This window comes from Amblyraja radiata, chromosome 30 (assembly GCF_010909765.2).
Source record: "Amblyraja radiata isolate CabotCenter1 chromosome 30, sAmbRad1.1.pri, whole genome shotgun sequence".
Classification (NCBI taxonomy): Eukaryota; Metazoa; Chordata; class Chondrichthyes; order Rajiformes; family Rajidae; genus Amblyraja; species Amblyraja radiata.
In genome coordinates this window covers 6,170,578-6,190,280 of record NC_045985.1, presented here as the reverse complement: position 1 = coordinate 6,190,280, position 19,703 = coordinate 6,170,578, and the positions used below count along the sequence as shown (strand labels likewise).

The window sequence follows — 19,703 nt, the reverse complement described above, 5'->3', positions numbered from 1 at the left end:
GTGCAGCTGGGCGGGAACACAAGTCTCACAGCTTCATGCCGGTTAAAGAAGCTGTTGAAATCTACAAGGTAAAAGCAAACCGACTACGATCACTTGCTTGAATGTATAGTTGAATGTTTATTGTCTAACCCGCTTTCTCTCTGATTCCCAGGATCAGGTTAAATCATCCATACAATCTCTGACAACAAATAAATCAGCCATCCAGGAAATGGAAGAGCAACAGAAGCAGAAGATTTCCCAAGTGCGGGTGAGGCCTTGCTGTGTGGCATTTCTGATCGTGTTGTGTAGTTTTGTATTTTGGTTAATGCACTACAGCGTAGCGTGGCAGCAGTTAGTTGCGCTGTTTCACTGCTCCAGTGAATTCGGTTCGACCCTGACTTCTGGTATTGTCTACGTGATGCTTCCATGTCCCCTCCCCCCCGCTCTCTACCCCTCCCCCAGTACAACACTTCCCCACCCGCCCAACTCCCTCCATTAGTATAACTCTCCCCTTACCCCCCCCCCCCCGGTACAACTCTGTCCACTCCTCACCACCAAACCTTTCACCTCCCCTGACACAACTCCCCCCTACCCCTCCCCTGGAACAAGTCTGTCCTCCCACCACCACCACCCACTCCCCTGGCATAACCCTGCCCTCCCTCTCTCACACAACTCTGCCCAACCCCCCATGCTTCTTGCAGTATAATTTAAGGGTAAACAAGCAAGGAAATTATGTCATTTCAATGTATAATTCTCTGCAAGGGGGCGCTGCCTCGTTTTACCGCCACCAGGGGCGCTGCCCCCTGGACCCCCTTCTCTCTTCCTCCTTTTTCAGTTTTCCCCTGTCTCATGCCTGATCACGGGATATGGGGAGAAAGCAGGAACTGATTCTGGTTGATCAGTCATGATCATATTGAATGGCGCTGCTGGCTCGAAGGGCTGGATGGCCTACTCCTGCACCTATTGTCTATGTTTCTATATTCTCCCCGTGACCAGGGTGGGTTCCGCCCACATCCCCCAGACATGTTGGTTTAATTGTTTGCTGTAATGAATCTGCTGAAGGCGGGTGATCTGGGAGTCGGTGGGAGTTAATGTGGACGTGAGGGCCATTGTGTTTCAGGGAAACGGGAGGAAATTAGATTAATGGGATTATTCTCAGGAACAGCATAGATATCGATGTGCCAAATGGTCACCTTCTACTTCACAACGAAATAGAATACAGAAATATATTCGATCAATCTTCACCTTTCATTTGACAGGAGCAGTCACAAAGCCTCAAGTCTCACGTCACATCTCAGTTTGCTGAACTGCACCAGATTCTCGTGAAGAAAGAGCAGCGCATTCTCGGGGAGATCAAGGAGGATGAGGAGAAGATTCTAAGTCCAATGGAAAAAAATCTTCAAGACATTCAAGAAAATTTAAACACTATTGAGGAGGAACTCTCAAAGCTGCAGGGACAAATGGAACAAACAGACATCGTGTTATTTCTGAAGGTCAGGGGTTATGTTTCACTCTCGTTCAATGAAACTGCAGTCACAACATTGGGAGCGATATATTTGTGGAAATGCAACTTTTATCAATTCACATATTTATCCAACATCCTCCATACAAACACGCTCTGCTATCTCATAATTCATAGTAGACGAATTAGACCATTCGGCCCATCAAGTCTACTCCGCCATTCAATCATGGCTGATCTTGTTCACCCTGTCAACTCCATTCTCCTGCCATCTCCCCAGTGCCTGATGGTCTGCATCTCAGGGTACTTAAGGAAGAGTCTCTAGAAATAGTGGACGCATTGGTGATAATTTTCCCATATTCTATAGTTTCAGCATCAGTTGCTGTAAATAGGAGGGTAGCTCATGTTATCCCACTTTTTAAGAAAGGAGGGAGAGAGAAAACAAGGAATTATAGACCAGTTACCCTGACATCAGTTGTGGGGAAGATGCTGGAGTCAATTATAAAAGATGAAATAGCGGCACATTTGGATAGCAGTAACAGGATCTGTCCGAGTCAGCATGGATATTTACGAAGGGGAAATCATGCCTGACTAATCTTCTGGAATTTTTTGAGGATGTAACTAGGAAAATGGAGATGGGAGAATCAGTGGATGTAGTGTACCTGCACTTTCAGAAAGCCTTTAAGGTCCCACATGGGAGATTAGTGGGCAAAATTAGAGCACATGGTATTGGGGGTAGTGTACTGACATGGACAGTGAATGTGAGCGGAGGGCGAATGAGTGGGAATTAATGGGCATGTGAAATAGAATAGGGTACAAGGAATTGGATTGTGGGAATAGAAAGGAGGGTAATGCAGATTACTTTCACAACATTCCAGTAGCTTTCAGACAAGTCCTGAATTGCCAGGATAATGAAAGCTACGGATTAAATGCAAGCAAATGGGAGCGGTGTCGGTAGGTACAGTGGCAAGCATGGGCATTGTGGGCCGAAGGGCCTTTGTCTACACCCCATGTCTCGAGATTGGGTTGCCTATGCGACCTTCCATTTCGTGAAGATATGCTGGAGAATGACATAATATATTGATCTTCACCTTTCAACTGACAGGATCAGTCACACAACAACTTTCCTTTCCTTTTATAATCTTTTTATTCATTTTTTTCAAAAACAAAAACAAAAAACAACAAAAAAAATAATGATCAACATAACAATGATATTGATACATAGGGATCAGGGTTACATTAATATCAGGGATAACCTAAATATGAGACCAGTGTCAAAATACACATTGAGTATAGACCTCCTGGTCTCTAGGTTGGTATATCCTTTTTTGCGGAGTTTTGTGTTATAATAGAGCGATTGTTTCTCCTTTTTTTTCTTTTCTCTCTAGGGTCTATTTCCTTTCTTTACTTCCTTCTCTAACTTCTTCTCTAAGGGGCTTTCTTTTCCCAACACTTTCCTGCTCCTTCACGACTCCTGCTCACTTTCCTTACTTCTTTTATTTCTACCTTTTTTAAAGCTCGAAAAATGAAGTGGTACAACAAATGTAACAAGATATATGTGATGTGTATTACTGTAATTTACTGTACTTCTAATAAAAATAAATGAAAAAACCCCCCAAAAAAACAGGGATAACCTAAATATGTCAAAATACACATTGAGTATAGACCTCCCGGTCTCTATGTAAATATAGTTAAGTGTTTAAAAGAAAACTTGTATATATATAAAAACAAAAAGATAAAAAGAAAATAAAAGAAAAGAGGAAAAAGAGAAAAACAAAACCCCCCTAAACTAGAAAAAAAAAGCAAAACTGAATCTGGGCTGCAAAGAATTTCAACAATTGAAGTCCCTGTTTGTCGTCAAGTCCGTTCCACCGTATAAAGGTAAAATAATTATTATAACGGTTGGAGAGGGGACAATTTATGTTGTGTGAAAATGTTGAATAAATCTTCCCCATGTCCTATCAAATTTAACCAAGGGTTCAACAATGTCACTCCTAATATTTTTCTAAATTTAAACATGATATCGTTTCAGAGTACCAATCGAGTGTGGTCGGAGGATTAGAATCTTTCCATGTAAATAAAATATATCTTCCGACAATTAATGTGGTAAAAGCAATCAGCCGATGAGCCAGAGATCACAACCCAGTTTGCTGAACTGCACCAGATTCGCACTAAAATAGAGCAGCGTTTACTCGTTCCTTCTCTCCAGAGATGCTGCCTAACCCGCTGAGTTCCTCCAGCATTTTGTGTCTACCTTTGATTTAAACCAGCATCTGCAATTCTTTCCTCCACACATATTCTCTCTCTAGTTGTCCCTTTGACCTCAGAGGGAACCATTCTCTCCGGAGTTATTCTTTAGCTATTAATATACTTGTTGTATCTCTGGGGATTATCTTGTTTGTCGTGACTCGTGACTCTGTTTTGTTCTGCTGATTTTCTTTTAATTTACTCCTGCAAGATTTTATACTGCAAAACAAATTGCTTGATGACAGCAACCTGTACCTGACCAGTGCCTCACACCCTTTGTGGTTCCCTCATCCTGATACGTGATCTTATGTTACATTACTATCTGCATCGACCAGACATGTGACCGCAAATTCCACATTCTGATCACCGAATTTCTGACAGGATTTGCTCCAGGCCACTTTGAATTTTACATTTGTGTTTTGGTATGTGCAGAACCGGTGATACATTCTACATCCACACACAATCTAATCCTTCGTTAATCTTAAATTCCTCCAACCAATCATGGTTAACAGTTTATTGTTGAGTAACATATGATAAGCATTTTTCGACACTGGGCCTGTACTCACTGGAGTTTAGAAAAATGAGTGGGGACATCATTGAAACTGACCAAAGAATGAAAGGCTTCACACAATGCTTCAATGTGGAGAGGATGTTTCCACTAGTGGGAGAGTCTGGGACTAGAGGTCATTGCCTCAGAATTAAAGGACATTTCTTTAGGAAGGAAATGAGGAGAAATTTTAGTCAGAGGATGGTGACTCTGGAATTCTTTGCCACAGATGGCTCTGGAGGTCAAGTCAGTGGATATTTTTAAGGCAGATATATAGATTCTTGATTAGTATGGGTGTCAGATGTTATGTGGAGAAGGCAGGAGAATGGGGTTAGGAGGGAGAGATACAGTGGCTTGCAAAAGTTTTCATACCCCTTGAACTTTTCGACATTTTGTCACGTTACAACCACAAATGTAAATGTATTTTATTGGGATTTTATGTGATAGACCAACACAAAGTGGTGCATAATTGTGAAGTGGAAGGAAAATGATACATGGTTTTCAAATGTTTTTACAAATAAAAAACTGAAAAGTGTGGCGTGCAAAAGTATTCAGCCCCCCTGAGTCAATACTTTGTAGACCCACCTTTCGCTGCAATTACAGCTGCAAGTCTTTTGGGGTATGTCTTTACCAGCTTTGCACATCTAGATACTGACATTTTTGCCTATTCTTCTTTGCAAAATAGCTCAAGCTCAATCAGATTGGATGGAGAGCGTCTGTGAACAGCAATTTTCAAGTCTTGCCAGATTCACAATTGGATTTAGGTCTGGACTGGGCCATTCTAACACATGAATATGCTTTGATCTAAACCATTCCATTGTAGCTCTGGCTGTATGTTTGGGGCCGTTGTCCTGCTGGAATGTGAACCTCCGCCCCAGTCTCAAGTCTTTTGCAGACTCTAACAGGTTTTCTTCCAAGATTGCCCTGTATTTGGCTCCATCCATCTTCCCATCAACTCTGACCAGCATCCCTGTCCCTGCTGAAGAAAAGCATCCCCACAGCATGATGCTGCCACCACCATGTTTCACAGTGGGGATGGTGTGTTCAGGGTGATGTGCAGTGATAGTTTTCAGCCACACATAGCGTTTTGCATTTAGGCCAAAAATTTCAATTTTGGTCTCATCTGACCAGAGCACCTTCCTCCACATGTTTGCTGTGTCCCCCACATGGCTTGTGGCAAACTGCAAACGGGACTTCTTATGGCTTTTTTTCAACAATGGCTTTCTTCTTGCTACTCTTCCATAAAGGCCCGATTTGTGGAGTTCACGACTAATAGTTGTCCTGTGGACAGATTCTCCCACCTGAGCTGTGGATCTCTGCAGCTCCTCCAGAGTTACCATGGGCCTCTTGGCTGCTTCTCTGACCAATGCTCTCCTTGCCCGGCCTGTCAGTTTAGGTGGACGGCCATGTCTTGGTAGGTTTGCAGTTGTGCCATACTCTTTCCATTTTCGGATGATGGATTGAACAGTGCTGCGTGAGATGTTCAAAGCTTGGGATATTTTTTTATAACTTCTCCACAACTTTATCCCTGCTTTAAACTTCTCCACAACTTTATCCCTGACCTGTCTGGTGTGTTCCTTGGGCTTCATGATGCTGTTTGTTCACTATTGTTCTCTAACAAACCTCTGAGGCCTTCACAGAACAGCTGTATTTATACTGAGATTAGATTACACTTGGACTCTATTTACTAATTAGGTGACTTCTGAAGGCAATTGGTTGCACTGGATTTTATTTAGGGGTATCAGAGTAAAGGGGGCTGAATGCTTTTGCACACCACACTTTTCAGTTTTTTATTTGTAAAAAAATTTGAAAACCATGTATCATTTTCCTTCCACTTCACAATTATGTGCCACTTTGTGTTGGTCTATCACATAAAATCCCAATAAAATACATTTACGTTTGTGGTTGTAATATGACAAAATGTGGAAAAGTTCAAGCGGTATGAATACTTTTGCAAGCCACTGTAGGTCAGCCATGATGGAATAGGGGAGTAGTCTTGATGGGCTGAATGGTCCTATCACTTATGACCATATGACATTATTCAGCAGGAAATTCACAACACGTCCAGACTTCCCTTTTAAAAAAAATTCAAAATAGACTTTAGTCGGGTAATAAATATATACAATAAATGAACCGTGCAAAAAAAATGCATCCGACATTTTCGGAGGCTATACCAATTATTTAATACAGTCTACAAACATTGCTCAAATTTCACAAATTTATCCCCCACTCTTGCCACTCATGTGGCCCACTGGTGTGGGATCCCTTCCCTTATTTTGAGGGCGTCTCCATCACTGATTCCTGGGATGTCAGGACTTTTATATGAAGAAAGACTGGATAGACTCGGCTTGTACTCGCTAGAATTTAGAAGATTGAGGGGGGGATCTTATAGAAACTTACAACATTCTTAAGGGATTGGACAGGCTAGATGCAGGAAGATTGTTCCCGATGTTGGGGAAGTCCAGAACTAGGGGTCACAGTTTAAGGATAAGAGGGAAGTATTTTAGGACCGAGATGAGAAAATCATTTTTGTGTGGGGATCGTTGGTGGGTGCGGACATTTCAAGTTGGTTGATCTGGGCCGAATGGCCTGTTCCTGCATTGTATTTCTAAACTAAACCAAAATGAACACACATGGGCGTTGAAGACAATTCAGTAAATTGAACGAGGGACGCGCTGATCGCCACTTGGTCTTGAAGGAGAATTTGGGCGACAGAATGGTGAGATTGGATGAGGTGACAGTGGAGATGTACAGTTCCCGCTGTGGCTTGGGAGATGGAGTGGGTTAAAATGGAAGTGAGCCAGAACCCTTTTCACGGGATGGAAACGTCCAAGTCTAGAGGGCAGAGCTGTAGGGTGATAGAAGCACAGTTCAATAGAGGTGTTGGGGGGCAAGTTATTTACACACAGTAGTGGGGGCCAGGAACACATTGCCGGGTGTGTGGTGGCGGCTGATACGATGGTTGCGTTTAATTGGCTTTCAGATAAGCACATTGAAGTACATGGAATAGAGGGATATGGGTCGGGTGCAGGCTGAGGAGGGCATCATGTCGAAGCAAAGAACTGCAGACTCTGGTTAATACACAAAAGGATTGAAAAAAAACCACTGTAGTAATTCAGCGGGTCCGGCAGCTTCATTGGAGAACATGGATCTCCAGAAATGCCCATGTTCTCCAGAAATGTTGCCAAACCCATTGAGTTACTTCAGTATTTTGTGTCTTATAAAGAAAGACGTTGCCTGTTGAAAAATAAAGATCATTTTACAGGGAAAGGAAGCCCTTTTTTGGAGAAGGGTTTTGTATTGTGTGTAATCGTAAATATGACTGCACAAGATAACGGAACTTGTCCATTTGTCGATATGGTCATTTGCTAAATCCAATTCCGATTCTTCTCTTCCCTTTAAGTCTTTTCACCCATTCATTAAGTAGAATGTTGACCCAACGAAACCATAGTGTTGCAAGGTTACGTAGAGTAGCAGCAATTGTGAAAGATAAAATATGAGCCTTGACTATAGTCCACGGAGGGAGCAGGGCTAAAGTACAAATGTGTAAGAAAGAACTGCAGATGCTGGTTTAAATCGAAGGTAGACACTAAATGCTGCAGTAACTCAGCGGGTGAGGCAGCATCTCTGGAGAGAAGGAATGGGCGATGTTTCGCGTTGAGACCCTTCTTCAGACTGATGTCAGAGGAGGGGGCGGGACAAAGATAGAATGTAGTCGGAGACAGTAAGACTGGTGGGAGAACTGGGAAGGGGAAGGGGATGGAGAGAGAAAGCAAGGTTTCGCTTGGGTAGTTTATACCCCAGTGGTATGAACATTGAATTCTCTAACTTCTGATAGCCCTTGCTTTCTCTCTCCATCCCATTCCCCTTCTCCCACTAGACTTACTGTCTCCGCCTACATTCTAGCTTGGGTGCTGTCTGTACGGAGTTTGCACGTTCTCCCCGTAACGTGCGTGGGTTTTCGCCGAGATCTTCGGTTTCCTCCCACACTCCAAAGACGTACAGGTTAATTAGTTTTGGTAAATGCAAAAATTGTCCCTAGTGGGTGTAGGATAGTGTTAATGTGCGGGGATCGCTGGTCCTGCTGGGCCGAAGGGCCTGTTTCCGGGCTGTATCTCCAAACTGAACTAAACGTACAAACTCCGTACAGACAGCACCCGGCTCTCTGGCGCTATAAGCACCGTAAGGCAGCAATTATACCGCTGGTCTTTATAAAAGCTGCAACTACCACCATTTATTAATTATTAATTAAGACATTTCCATGATAGAAATGATTTAATTTCAATCATTCATTTAAGGTGCAATGGAGACACTTGAATTTGCGTCTCTGGATGTGCCTCTGGATTCCTCGTTCAGTAACATCATCTCTGCCTCGCCACCGCACCTGTTGGTGCTACAGATAGGCCCCTGACCCGCTACGTTCGTCCAGCAGTTTGCATCTGCAGTCCCGTGTGTCTCAACTCGCAGCCGTCTCTCATTGAATACCAATTCTGCCCACCGCCGCCCTAATTCCCCTGTTCCTTATCCTCTCACTCTTACCCTGCACCTACTCCCACATCACCCATCTCCCCCCTCCTCCCCCGCACCTATATCGGAGCACCCGGAATGTCGATGGTGATAGAGTCACTGGATGTGAAAGTGGATATGAAGTACTAGGCAACGATGCAGAGGAGGTTTACCAGAATTAGGATTTCATTACGAGAATGGAGAGGTCAGACCGACTATGGAAAGTTTTCTCCGGACCGCCGGAGGTTGAGGGGAGACTTGATGGAAGTCTATCGAATTATGAGAGGGGTGGGCAGGTTACACAATCAGAACCTTTTACTGAGAGGGGAATATTTAATAGTAGAGAGCATAGCGATAGGGTGAGAGCGGCAAAGTTTAAAGGGGATGTGTGAGGCAGGTTTTCTACCCCAATGATGGTGAGTTTCTGGAACGCGCTGCCAGGGATGGTGGTGGAGGCTGATACGAGACAGGCGGTGAAGAGATGTTTGGATAGGCACGTGAGTATGCAGGTAATTGAAGGATATAGATTATGTTCAAGCAGGTAAGAGTTGGTCTTGGCATCATATTCAGCACAGACACTGTGGGCCGAAGGGCTGCTCCTATGCGTACTGTTCTTTGTTCCATACGGATTGTGTCTTCGCATTGTGGATATTCCTGGATATAACCTGATACTTGAAGAAACCTCCACATCAGCGCTGTAGAATGTATCCTGACTGTTCGCATCATGGCCTGGTGCGGCATTTCCAACGCACACGAGTTGCACTACCGCCTGCACTGGCCATGGATGTGTTTATATTAAATTGTGTTTTGTATTAATGCCTTGTCTTTGGAGCAGTTTTTAATTTTGTTTTTACTAACTTGCAGGATTTATGTGTAATGTGGTTGTAATTTGCGTTTAATTAATATTGTGTGAAGCACTGAGTATGTGTGCGTGTGATGCTGCTGAAACGGCGATGTGGTTTTCATCGCAGTTGTTCATCGCAGTACTTGTACAGATGACAATAAATCCGACTTGACTTCACTCTAAGTTTATATTTAACCATCGTTTTACACCCCAGTTAGTTTCTTTTTTGGCCGTGTCATTTTCTTTCCTGATCTAAACTGTCCCATAACATTCCCTGCGTTATATTTATATACCGGTCAGTTTAACATCTCACTAAACCCTCCATGGGTATTTGAGGCCAGGACACGTTCACCCTGAAAACCTACAGCAAACCTGGAGACGGCAGCGTGCGCGGCAACGTGCGCGGTACAGAGGGATCACAAGGGATCAGCAGCTCCCAATCAGTGAAAGCAGTTTCAAACCAGGAAGTGGCAGGAGTTAAAATGGCTTCTAAAGAGCAGGTCGAGAAATTAACAGAGGAGGCAATTTGTCCCATCTGCCTGGATTTCTTCACCGATCCTGTTATCCTGGAGTGTGGTCACAACTTCTGCCGCTCCTGTATCACACAGAGTTGGGACAGGGAGGAGAAAAACTCCTGCCCGGAATGTAGAGAGGAGTTTGCTGACCGCACCCTCAAAGTTAATCGGGCCTTGGCGAGAATGTCTGAGAAAGCTCGAACACTGAGCCTGAATACGGAAGAGAAGGAAAGTAAACTTCACTGCGAGGAACATCAGGAAGAACTGAAGCTGTTTTGTGAAACTGACAAGAAACTGATCTGCCTGGTTTGTCGAGATGCGCGGGAACACAAGTCTCACAGCTTCATACCGATTAAAGAAGCTGTTGCAATCTACAAGGTAAAAGCAAACCGACTACGATCACTTGCTTGAATGTATAGTTGAATGTTTATTGTCTAACCCCCTTTCTCTCTGATTCCCAGGATCAGGTTAAATCATCCATACAATCTCTGACAACAAATAAATCAGCCATCCAGGAAATGGAAGAGCAACAGAAGCAGAAGATTTCCCAAGTCCGGGTGAGGCCTTGCTGTGTGGCATTTCTGATCGTGTTGTGTAGTTTTGTATTTTGGTTAATGCACTACAGCGTAGCGTGGCAGCAGTTAGTTGCGCTGTTTCACTGCTCCGGTGAATTCGGTTCGACCCTGACTTCTGGTATTGTCTACGTGACGCTTCCATGTCCCCTTCCCCCCGCTCTCTACCCCTCCCCCAGTACAACACTCCCCTTACCCCCCCTCCCCCCTCCCGACACATACACTCCCTCCCCTGGTTCAAATCTCCCCCCTCGGTACAACTCTGACCAGGGTGGGTTCCGCCCACATCCCCCAGACATGTTGGTTTAATTGTTTGCTGTAATGAATCTGCTGAAGGCGGGTGATCTGTGAGTCGGTGGGAGTTAATGTGGACGTGAGGGCCATTGTGTTTCAGGGAAACGGGAGGAAATGAGATTAATGGGATTATTCTCAGGAACAGCATAGATATCGATGTGCCAAATGGTCACCTTCTACTTCACAACGAAATAGAATACAGAAATATATTCGATCAATCTTCACCTTTCATTTGACAGGAGCAGTCACAAAGCTTCAAGTCTCACGTCACATCTCAGTTTGCTGAACTGCACCAGATTCTCGTGAAGAAAGAGCAGCGCATTCTCGGAGAGATCAAGGAGGATGAGGAGAAGATTCTAAGTCCAATGGAGAAAAATCTTCAAGACATTCAAGAGAATTTAAACTCTATTGAGGAGGAACTCTCAAAGCTGCAGGGGCGAATGGAACAAACAGACATCGTGTCATTTTTGAAGGTCAGGGGTTATGTTTCAATCTCGTTCAATGAAACTGCAGTCCCAATATTGGGAGCGATATATTTGTGCAAATGTAACTTTTATCAATTCCTATATTTATCCAACATCCCTCGTACAAACATGCTGTGCTATCTCATAATTCATTGTAGACGAAAAAGACCATTCGGCCCATCAAGTCTACTCCGCCATTCAAGCATAGCTGATCTTGCTCACATTTTCAACTCCATGCTCCTGCCTTCTCCCCAGGGCCTGATGGTCTGCATCCCAGGGTACTTAAGGAAGTGGCTCTAGAAATCGTGGGCGCATTGGTGATAATTTTCCAATGTTCTATAATTTCAGGATCAGTTGCTGTAGATAGGAGGGTAGCTCATGTTATCCCTCTTTTTAAGAAAGGAGGGAGAGAGAAAACAGGGAATTATAGACCAGTTACCCTGACATCGGTTGTGGGGAAGATGCTGGAGTCAATTATAAAAGATGAAATAGCGGCACATTTGGATAGCAGTAACAGGATCTGTCCGAGTCAGCATGGATATTTACGAAGGGGAAATCATGCCTGACTAATCTTCTGAAATTTTTTGAGGATGTAACTAGGAAAATGGAGATGGGAGAGTCAGTGGATGTAGTGTACCTGCACTTTCAGAAAGCCTTTAAGGTCCCACATGGGAGATTAGTGGGCAAAATTAGAGCACATGGTATTAGGGGTAGTGTACTGACATGGACAGTGAATGTGAGTGGAGGGTGAATGAGTGGGAATTAATGGGCATGTGAAATAGAATAGGGTACAAGGAATTGGATTGTGGGAATAGAAAGGAGGGTAATGCAGATTACTTTCACAACATTCCAGTAGCTTTCAGACAAGCCCTGAATTGCCAGGATAATGAAAGCTACGGATTAAATGCAAGCAAATGGGAGCGGTGTAGGTAGGTACAGTGGCAAGCATGGGCATTGTGGGCCAAAGGGCCTTTGTCTACACTCCATGTCTCGAGATTGGGTTGCCTATGCGACCTTCCATTTCGTGAAGATATGCAGGAGAATGACATAATCTATTGATCTTCACCTTTCATCTGACAGGATCAGTCACACAACAACTTTCAGTCACAGATCACAACCCAGTTTGCTGAACTGCACCAGATTCTCACTAAAATAGAGCAGCGTTTACTCGTTCCTTCTCTCCAGAGATGCTGCCTAACCCGCTGATTTACTCCACATTCTGATCACTGAATTTCTGACAGGATTTGCTCCAGGCCACTTTGAATTTTACATTTGTGTTTTGGTATCTGCAGAACCGGTGATACATTCTCCATCCACACACAATCTAATCCATCGTTAATCTTAAATCCCTCCAACCAATCATGATTAACAGTTTATTGTTGGGTAACATATGATAAGCATTTTTCGACACTGGGCCTGTACTCGCTGGAGTTTAGAGATATGAGCGGGGACATCATTGAAACTGACTGAAGAATGAAAGGCTTGGATAGAGTGGATGTGGAGAGGCTGTTTCCACTAGTTGGAGAGTCTAGGACAAGAGGTCAGAGCTTCAGAATTAAAGGACGTTCCTCGAAGAAGATAAGGAGGAATTTTAGTCAGAGGATGGTGAATCTGTGGAATTTATTTTCAACAGATGGCTATGGAGGCCAAGTCAGTGGATATTTTTAAGGCAGATATATTTCGATTCTAGAATACTACGCATGTCAGAGGTTAAGGGGATACGACAGGAGAATGGGGATAGGAGGAGAGAGAGAGATGGGTCAGCCATGATTGAATAGTGGAGTAGACTTGATGGGCCGAATGGTATAATACTGTTCCTATCACTTGTGACCTCATGACATTGTTCAGCAGAAAATTCAAAACACGTCCAGACTTTCCTGCACATTTCGTCCTGAGTTATAGCATAAATGTCACAAAGATTCATCATACCTCCTGCATTGGTTCCATCAGTGTAATGTCCTCTGTGTGACAACGTGAGCGCGAGTCAGAAAATTGTAATTTTCAACAATGTGAAATAACTTGCGTGAAGTTGCTGTTCCCTCCGTCAATTTCTGCTTTATTTATTTCAGGAGGAAGCTGGTCGCAAGAGGAGGTAGGACATGTTCTTCAGTTAAACTCTGCACGGATCTGTAAAGTCACATAAACATGTCGACGCGCAGGTTATAACCGGTTATTTAATATTTGCAGAATTAGTGATGAATTCCAGACATTGTCACTGAGAGATGGTGCCATACTGGATGAAAAATTCAAACACCTCTTCTGGTTGAACGCAGTGTTGAGAGAACTCCGTTGTTGCCAATCATCAAGGTAAAACATTTGGATTCCTTACTTCTTATGTGGGTGACATATTTAAGTTGTAAATAGATGCAAAGATTGACTGTAATGATGAACTGAAGGGGAACTAAAGTTTTATACCAGCACCAATCTCACCTGTTGGGAAGCTTCACATTCAAGTGGTCAGCTGGAGATGTCAGAACCCTGAACACATCCAACACAGGAGCACAATACAACCAAGACACAGACTGCTGGATGAACTAAAACATCTTAACCCCATCCGCAGAAACACGTCACGATACGAGTTTGAATTCTACCAGGTAGCCAGCAAAGTAAACGTGACTTAATTAAATCAGAGATTTTGAAAACATGTAGGAATTTGATGACCAAGATTGTCATAAAAAATGCGAGTACCATCAGAGAAGGATATATGTGTCACTGGTCCTGCTTGTCCTGTCAGTGACTACTGACTTTGGTTAACTCAGGTCTGCCCCCTGCTGGAGATACGGACATCATTGTCATTAACTCTCCACTACATTGAGGCATTGTATGAATGAGTCGTGTCAGACAAACTAGTATTGACCTCAGCCAGGAATTTTGTCTCAGACGAAAACACCCAGTTACTTGTTCAGTTGATATTAAATGGATTTAACTGAATCTAGTTAGAAATTTGTCCCAAAAAGTTAATCTTCAAGTGGAATTGGTAGTAAAGAAAGCAAAGTCAAGAGGGCTTGTATACAAAAACCTGAACGCAATGCTGAGATTCTATAAGGCGCTGGTAAGACCGCATTTGGAATACTGTGAGCAATTTTGGACACCATACCTGAGGAAGGATGTGGTGGCTCTGGAGAAGGGCCTGAGGAGGTTTACAAGAATGATCCCAGGAATGAGTAGGCTAACCTATGATGAGCTTTTGTCGGCACTGGGCCTGTTCTCGCTGGCGTTTAGAAGAATGAGGGGGGACTGCAATGAAACGTACAGAATAGTAAAAGGCTTGGATAGAGTGGATGTGGAGAGGACGTTTCCACTAGTGGGAGAGTTTAGGACTAGTGGTCACAGCCTCAGAATTAAAGGACTTTCTTTAGGAAGGAGATGAGGATACATTTTTTGAGTAAAAATATCCACTGACGTAGGCTCCACAGCCTTCTCTGACAAAGAATTTCACAGATTCACCACCATCTCAGTGGATATTTTTAAGGCAGTGATAGATAGATAGATAGATTTTTGATTAGTACAGGTGTCAGAAGTTTTGAGGAGAAGTTTGGAGAATGGATTTAGGAGGGAGAGGTAGATCAGCCATTATTGAATGGCGGAGTTCTTGATAGAAACATAGAAAATAGGTGCAGGAGTAGGCCATTCGGCCCTTCGAGCCTGCACCGCCATTCAATATGATCATGGCTGATCATCCAACTCAGTATCCTGTTCCTGCCATCTCTCCATACCCCCTGATCCCTTTAGCCACAAGGGCCACATCCAACTCCCTCTTAAATATAGCCAATGAACTGGCCTCAACTACCTTCTGCGGGAGAGAATTCCAGAGATTCACCACTCTCTGTGTGAAAAAAGTTTTCCTCATCTCGGTCTTAAAAGATTTCCCCTTTATCCTTAAACTGTGACCCCTTGTTCTGGACTTCCCCAACATCGGGAACAATCTTCCTGCATCTAGCCTGTCCAACCCCTTAAGAATTTTGTACGTTTCTATAAGATCCCCCCTCAATCTTCTAAATTCTAGCGAGTACAAACCGAGTCTATCCAGTCTTTCTTCATGTGAAAGTCCTGACATCCCAGTAATCAGTCTGGTGAACCTTCTCTGTACTCCCTCTATGGCAAGAATGTCTTTCCTCAGATTAGGAGACCAAAACTGTACGCAATACTCCAGGTGTGGTCTCACCAAGACCCTGTACAACTGCAGTAGAACCTCCCTGCTCCTATACTCAAATCCTTTTGCTATGAAGGGCCGAATGGCCTAATTCTACTGCTATCACATGATATTATGATATATTGAAATGTGGTATCAATATGCTGACCAGGATTGTGACCAACATTATGGGCGATCTTCAGAGGGAAATTCGTGCCATAACTCGATCTGATTTATCAGTGACTGATGTTTCTGGTGATTCCGTGTTGCCCCCGTTGGAATCGCTAGGTTCACTGTTATTAACTGTCTATCATGTTGAGGCATTGCTTGAATTAGATTTGTCAGGGAAACTAGCATCCACCTTAGTCTAGGCTTTTTCTGGGTGGAAAACACCCAATTATTTGTCCAGACAAAGATCCTCTTACACACATACACCTGGAAATTGAGATCTTGTGCCGAATTTCTCCCTGTAACGAAAGTCCACCAACACAAGCAACATCCCGATGAATCTTTGTAGGAAGGAAGTGCAGGTACTGGTTTAAATCGAAGGTAGACACAAAATGCTGGAGTAACTCAGCGGGACAGGAGGCATCTATGGAGAGATGCTTCAGACTCAATGAATCAATGAATCAGACTCAGACCCGATGAATCTCCTCTGTTCCCTCTCCAGCACAAACACATCCTTCCTTGAGCATGGCGACCTGCACACAATACACCAAGTGAGGCTGACCAGCCTTGATAGCCTTCCACGCGACTCAGAGCACCAACAATTTCCACGTCAGTACAAATTGAGATGAGGAAATCATTTTTTACACAGAGAGTGGTGAATCTCTGGAATTCTCTGCCACAGAAGGTAGTTGAGGCCAGTTCATTGGCTATATTGAAGAGGGAGTTAGATGTGGCCCTTGTGGCTAAAGGGATCAGGGGGTATGGAGAGAAAGCAGGGATGGGATACTGAGTTGGATGATCAGCCATGATCATATCGAATGGCGATGCAGGCTCGAAGGGCCGGATGGCCTTCTCCTGCACCTATTTTCTATGTTTCTATGTTTCTAAATGTACTTCGCATGCCTACGGCACAGAAAGTGGTCGTTAATATAGAAGAGTATAGAAGCTGGGATGTAATGTTAAAATTGTACAAGGCATTGGTGAGACCAAATCTGGAGTATGGTGTACAATTTTGGTCGCCCAATTATAGGAAGGATGTCAACAAAATAGAGAGAGTACAGAGGAGATTTACTAGAATGTTGCCTGGGTTTCAACAACTGAGTTACAGAGATAGGTTGAATAAGTTAGGTCTTTATTCTCTGGAGCGCAGAAGGTTAAGGGGGGACTTGATAGAGGTCTTTAAAATGATGAGAGGGATAGACAGAGTTGATGTGATCAAGCTTTTCCCTTTGAGAATAGGGAAGATTCAAACAAGAGGACATGACTTCAGAATTAAGGGACAGAAGTTTAGGGGTAACATGAGGGGGAACTTCTTTACTCAGAGAGTGGTAGCGGTGTGGAATGAGCTTCCAGTGGAAGTGGTGGCGGCAGGTTCGTTGGTATCATTTAAAAATAAATTGGATAGGCATATGGATGAGAAGGGAATGGAGGGTTATGGTATGAGTGCAGGCAGGTGGGACTAAGGGAAAAAAGTTGTTCGGCACGGACTTGTAGGGCCGAGATGGCCTGTTTCCGTGCTGTAATTGTTATATGGTTATATGGTTAATATATATCATAACCAGCAACAATCCCAGGACAGATCCCTGCTGAAGACCACTGCGTACAGATAGCCACTACCATTCCATATATTTCATTCACAAAACTATCCTGATGCCAATACCATCTGCCTCCTTAAACCAAGTCAATCTTGGATCCAATTATCCAGCTCATATCGGATACCATATGCCTTCTCTTTCACCACTCGCCCACCATGAGGGAACATGTCCAATGCCCCATGAAAGCCCATATATTGGTTTAGCCTGAGTTGAATGAATTCTGGGTTACAGGTCCAGGATCATTTCCACCCATGAATCTCCTCTCCTTCAGCGACCCTACAATCGCGAGCCTCCACACATTCTGTGTTGCACAAGGGACATTCAATCCCAACATTTTTCAGCGGTGGAAGCCGCCCCTCCTTCAGTCTCGCCCTCTGCTGTCTCTCTGTCTCCCTCTCTGTCTCCCTCTCTGTCTCCCTCTCTGTCTCCCTCTCTGTCTCCCTCTCTGTCTCCCTCTCTGTCCCCCTCTCTGTCCCCCTCTCTGTCTCCCTCTCTGTCTCCCTCTCTGTCTCCCTCTCTGTCTCCCTCTCTGTCTCCCTCTCTGTCTCCCTCTCTGTCTCCCTCTCTGTCTCCCTCTCTGTCTCCCTCTCTGTCTCCCTCTCTGTCTCCCTCTCTGTCTCCCTCTCTGTCTCCCTCTCTGTCTCCCTCTCTGTCTCCCTCTCTGTCTCCCTCTCTGTCTCCCTCTCTGTCTCCGTCTCTGTCTCCGTCTCTGTCTCCGTCTCTGGCTCCGTCTCTGTCTCTCACTCTGTCTCTCTCTCTCTCTCTCTCTGTCTCTCTGTCTCTCTCTCTGTCTCTCTCTCTCTGTCTGTCTCTCTCTGTCTCTCTCTGTCTCTCTCTGTCTCTCTGTCTCTCTCTGTCTCTCTCTGTCTCTCTCTGTCTCTCTCTGTCTCTCTCTGTCTCTCTCTGTCTCTCTCTGTCTCTCTCTCTGTCTCTCTCTCTCTGTCTATGTCTCTCTGTCTCTCTCTCTCTCTCTCTCTCTCTCTCTCTCAAATTCAATTTTTTTTCAATTTAAAAACTTTATTTGCAGGATAAAAAAAACATTGTTATATTGCCAAAGTATAAAACATGACATACATATTTAAAATGCATAAGTATAAATACACGTATACAGTGTATGGATAGATATGTCCCTGTACATAAACTTGCAATAGGCCTATAACCCTTTATTGATTGCTACACGTTCTTGTAGCTGTAAGCAGTACAACACAATAGCAAGTTTAGCAATTCAATATTAATTTCTTAGTGTTCGTTAATGTTGATTAATGTGTGCTTACATATGTGCATGTTGGTCATTCACCGTCTCTCAGGTTATGGCATGCTGTTATGTATTGTGCACCAAGATGTGACTTATTTCCTTTGCCAAGGATTATTCTTAGTTTTGATGTATCATCTAGTTCTTTAGTCAGGGGTTGCAACACTGAGTTTGTCAAAGTATGCTTTCCTTGTTTTGTCAATCTTTTGGCATATTAGGAGGAAGTGCACCTCAGTTTCAACCTCATCTGTTAAACAGTGGCCGCATATTCTGTTTTCTCTTGGTTGCCAGAATCTCTTCTGTCTTCCTTATTCAACTGCCAACTCTCTCTCTCCCTCTTGTGTTTGAAGGGCTTTAAACTGGAGGGTATCTGGGGGGCTAGATTTAAGGTGATTCCAAAAATGTAGTGCTCTTTTCTGGATATTTATTATCAGTGGGTCTCTACCTAGTTCTCTCTCTCTCCCTCCCTCTCCCTCTCCCTCTCTCCCCCCCTCTCCCTCTCTCCCCCCTCTCCCTCTCTCCCCCCCTCTCCCCCTCTCCCCCATCTCCCCCTCTCTCTCCCTCTCTCCCCCTCTCTCCCCCATCTCCCCCTCTCTCTCTCTCTCCCTCTCTCTCCCTCTCTCTCCCTCTCTCCCCCTCTCCCCCCCTCTCTCCCCCTCTCCCCCCCCCACACACACAATCCCAACTCCGCCGCCCGACCCGCTCCTTCAATCCACGAGCCACCCCTTTCCTCGGTGTGAAATGTGGAGAAAGGTTTGTGTTGTCCATCCCACGTAATTGGGTGAAACCCCGGGCAAGGTTCCAGTTGTCCGCCCGCCTGTGCCCGAGTCTCCCCCCGACCCCCGGGGACTCTCTGATTCTCTGCTTCTCCCCCCAGTCTCCGTCACCCTGGATGTGGAAACAGCGCATGCGCTGCTCGAGGTGTCTGAGGATCGGAAGAGGGTGAGATCTACCGGGACCGAGAGGCGTCTCCCTGACACCGGGAAGAGGTTTACATACTGGCCGTGTGTGCTGGGATCGGAGGGATTCACATCGGGGAGACATTACTGGGAGGTGGAGGTGGCGGGGAATCCGTGGTGGAGTCTGGGAGTCGCCGCAGAGTCTGTGGACAGGAACGGATGGGTCACAA

General features: G+C 44.5%; 1 protein-coding gene across 1 annotated transcript; it reads left to right on the top strand.

Moving 5' to 3' along the window:
- Positions 1-21: 21 nt before the first annotated feature.
- On the top strand, positions 22-19,494 carry LOC116989935 (nuclear factor 7, brain-like; the record flags this gene model as incomplete). The annotated part of the gene is made up of 9 exons (XM_033047488.1): positions 22-68; positions 152-247; positions 1,239-1,472; positions 9,924-10,475; positions 10,559-10,654; positions 11,203-11,436; positions 13,497-13,519; positions 13,615-13,734; positions 19,452-19,494. Coding segments are annotated over exons 1-9 (1,431 nt in total), but the record flags the coding sequence as incomplete, so codon positions are not given.
- Between the last annotated feature and the right edge of the window lie 209 nt (positions 19,495-19,703).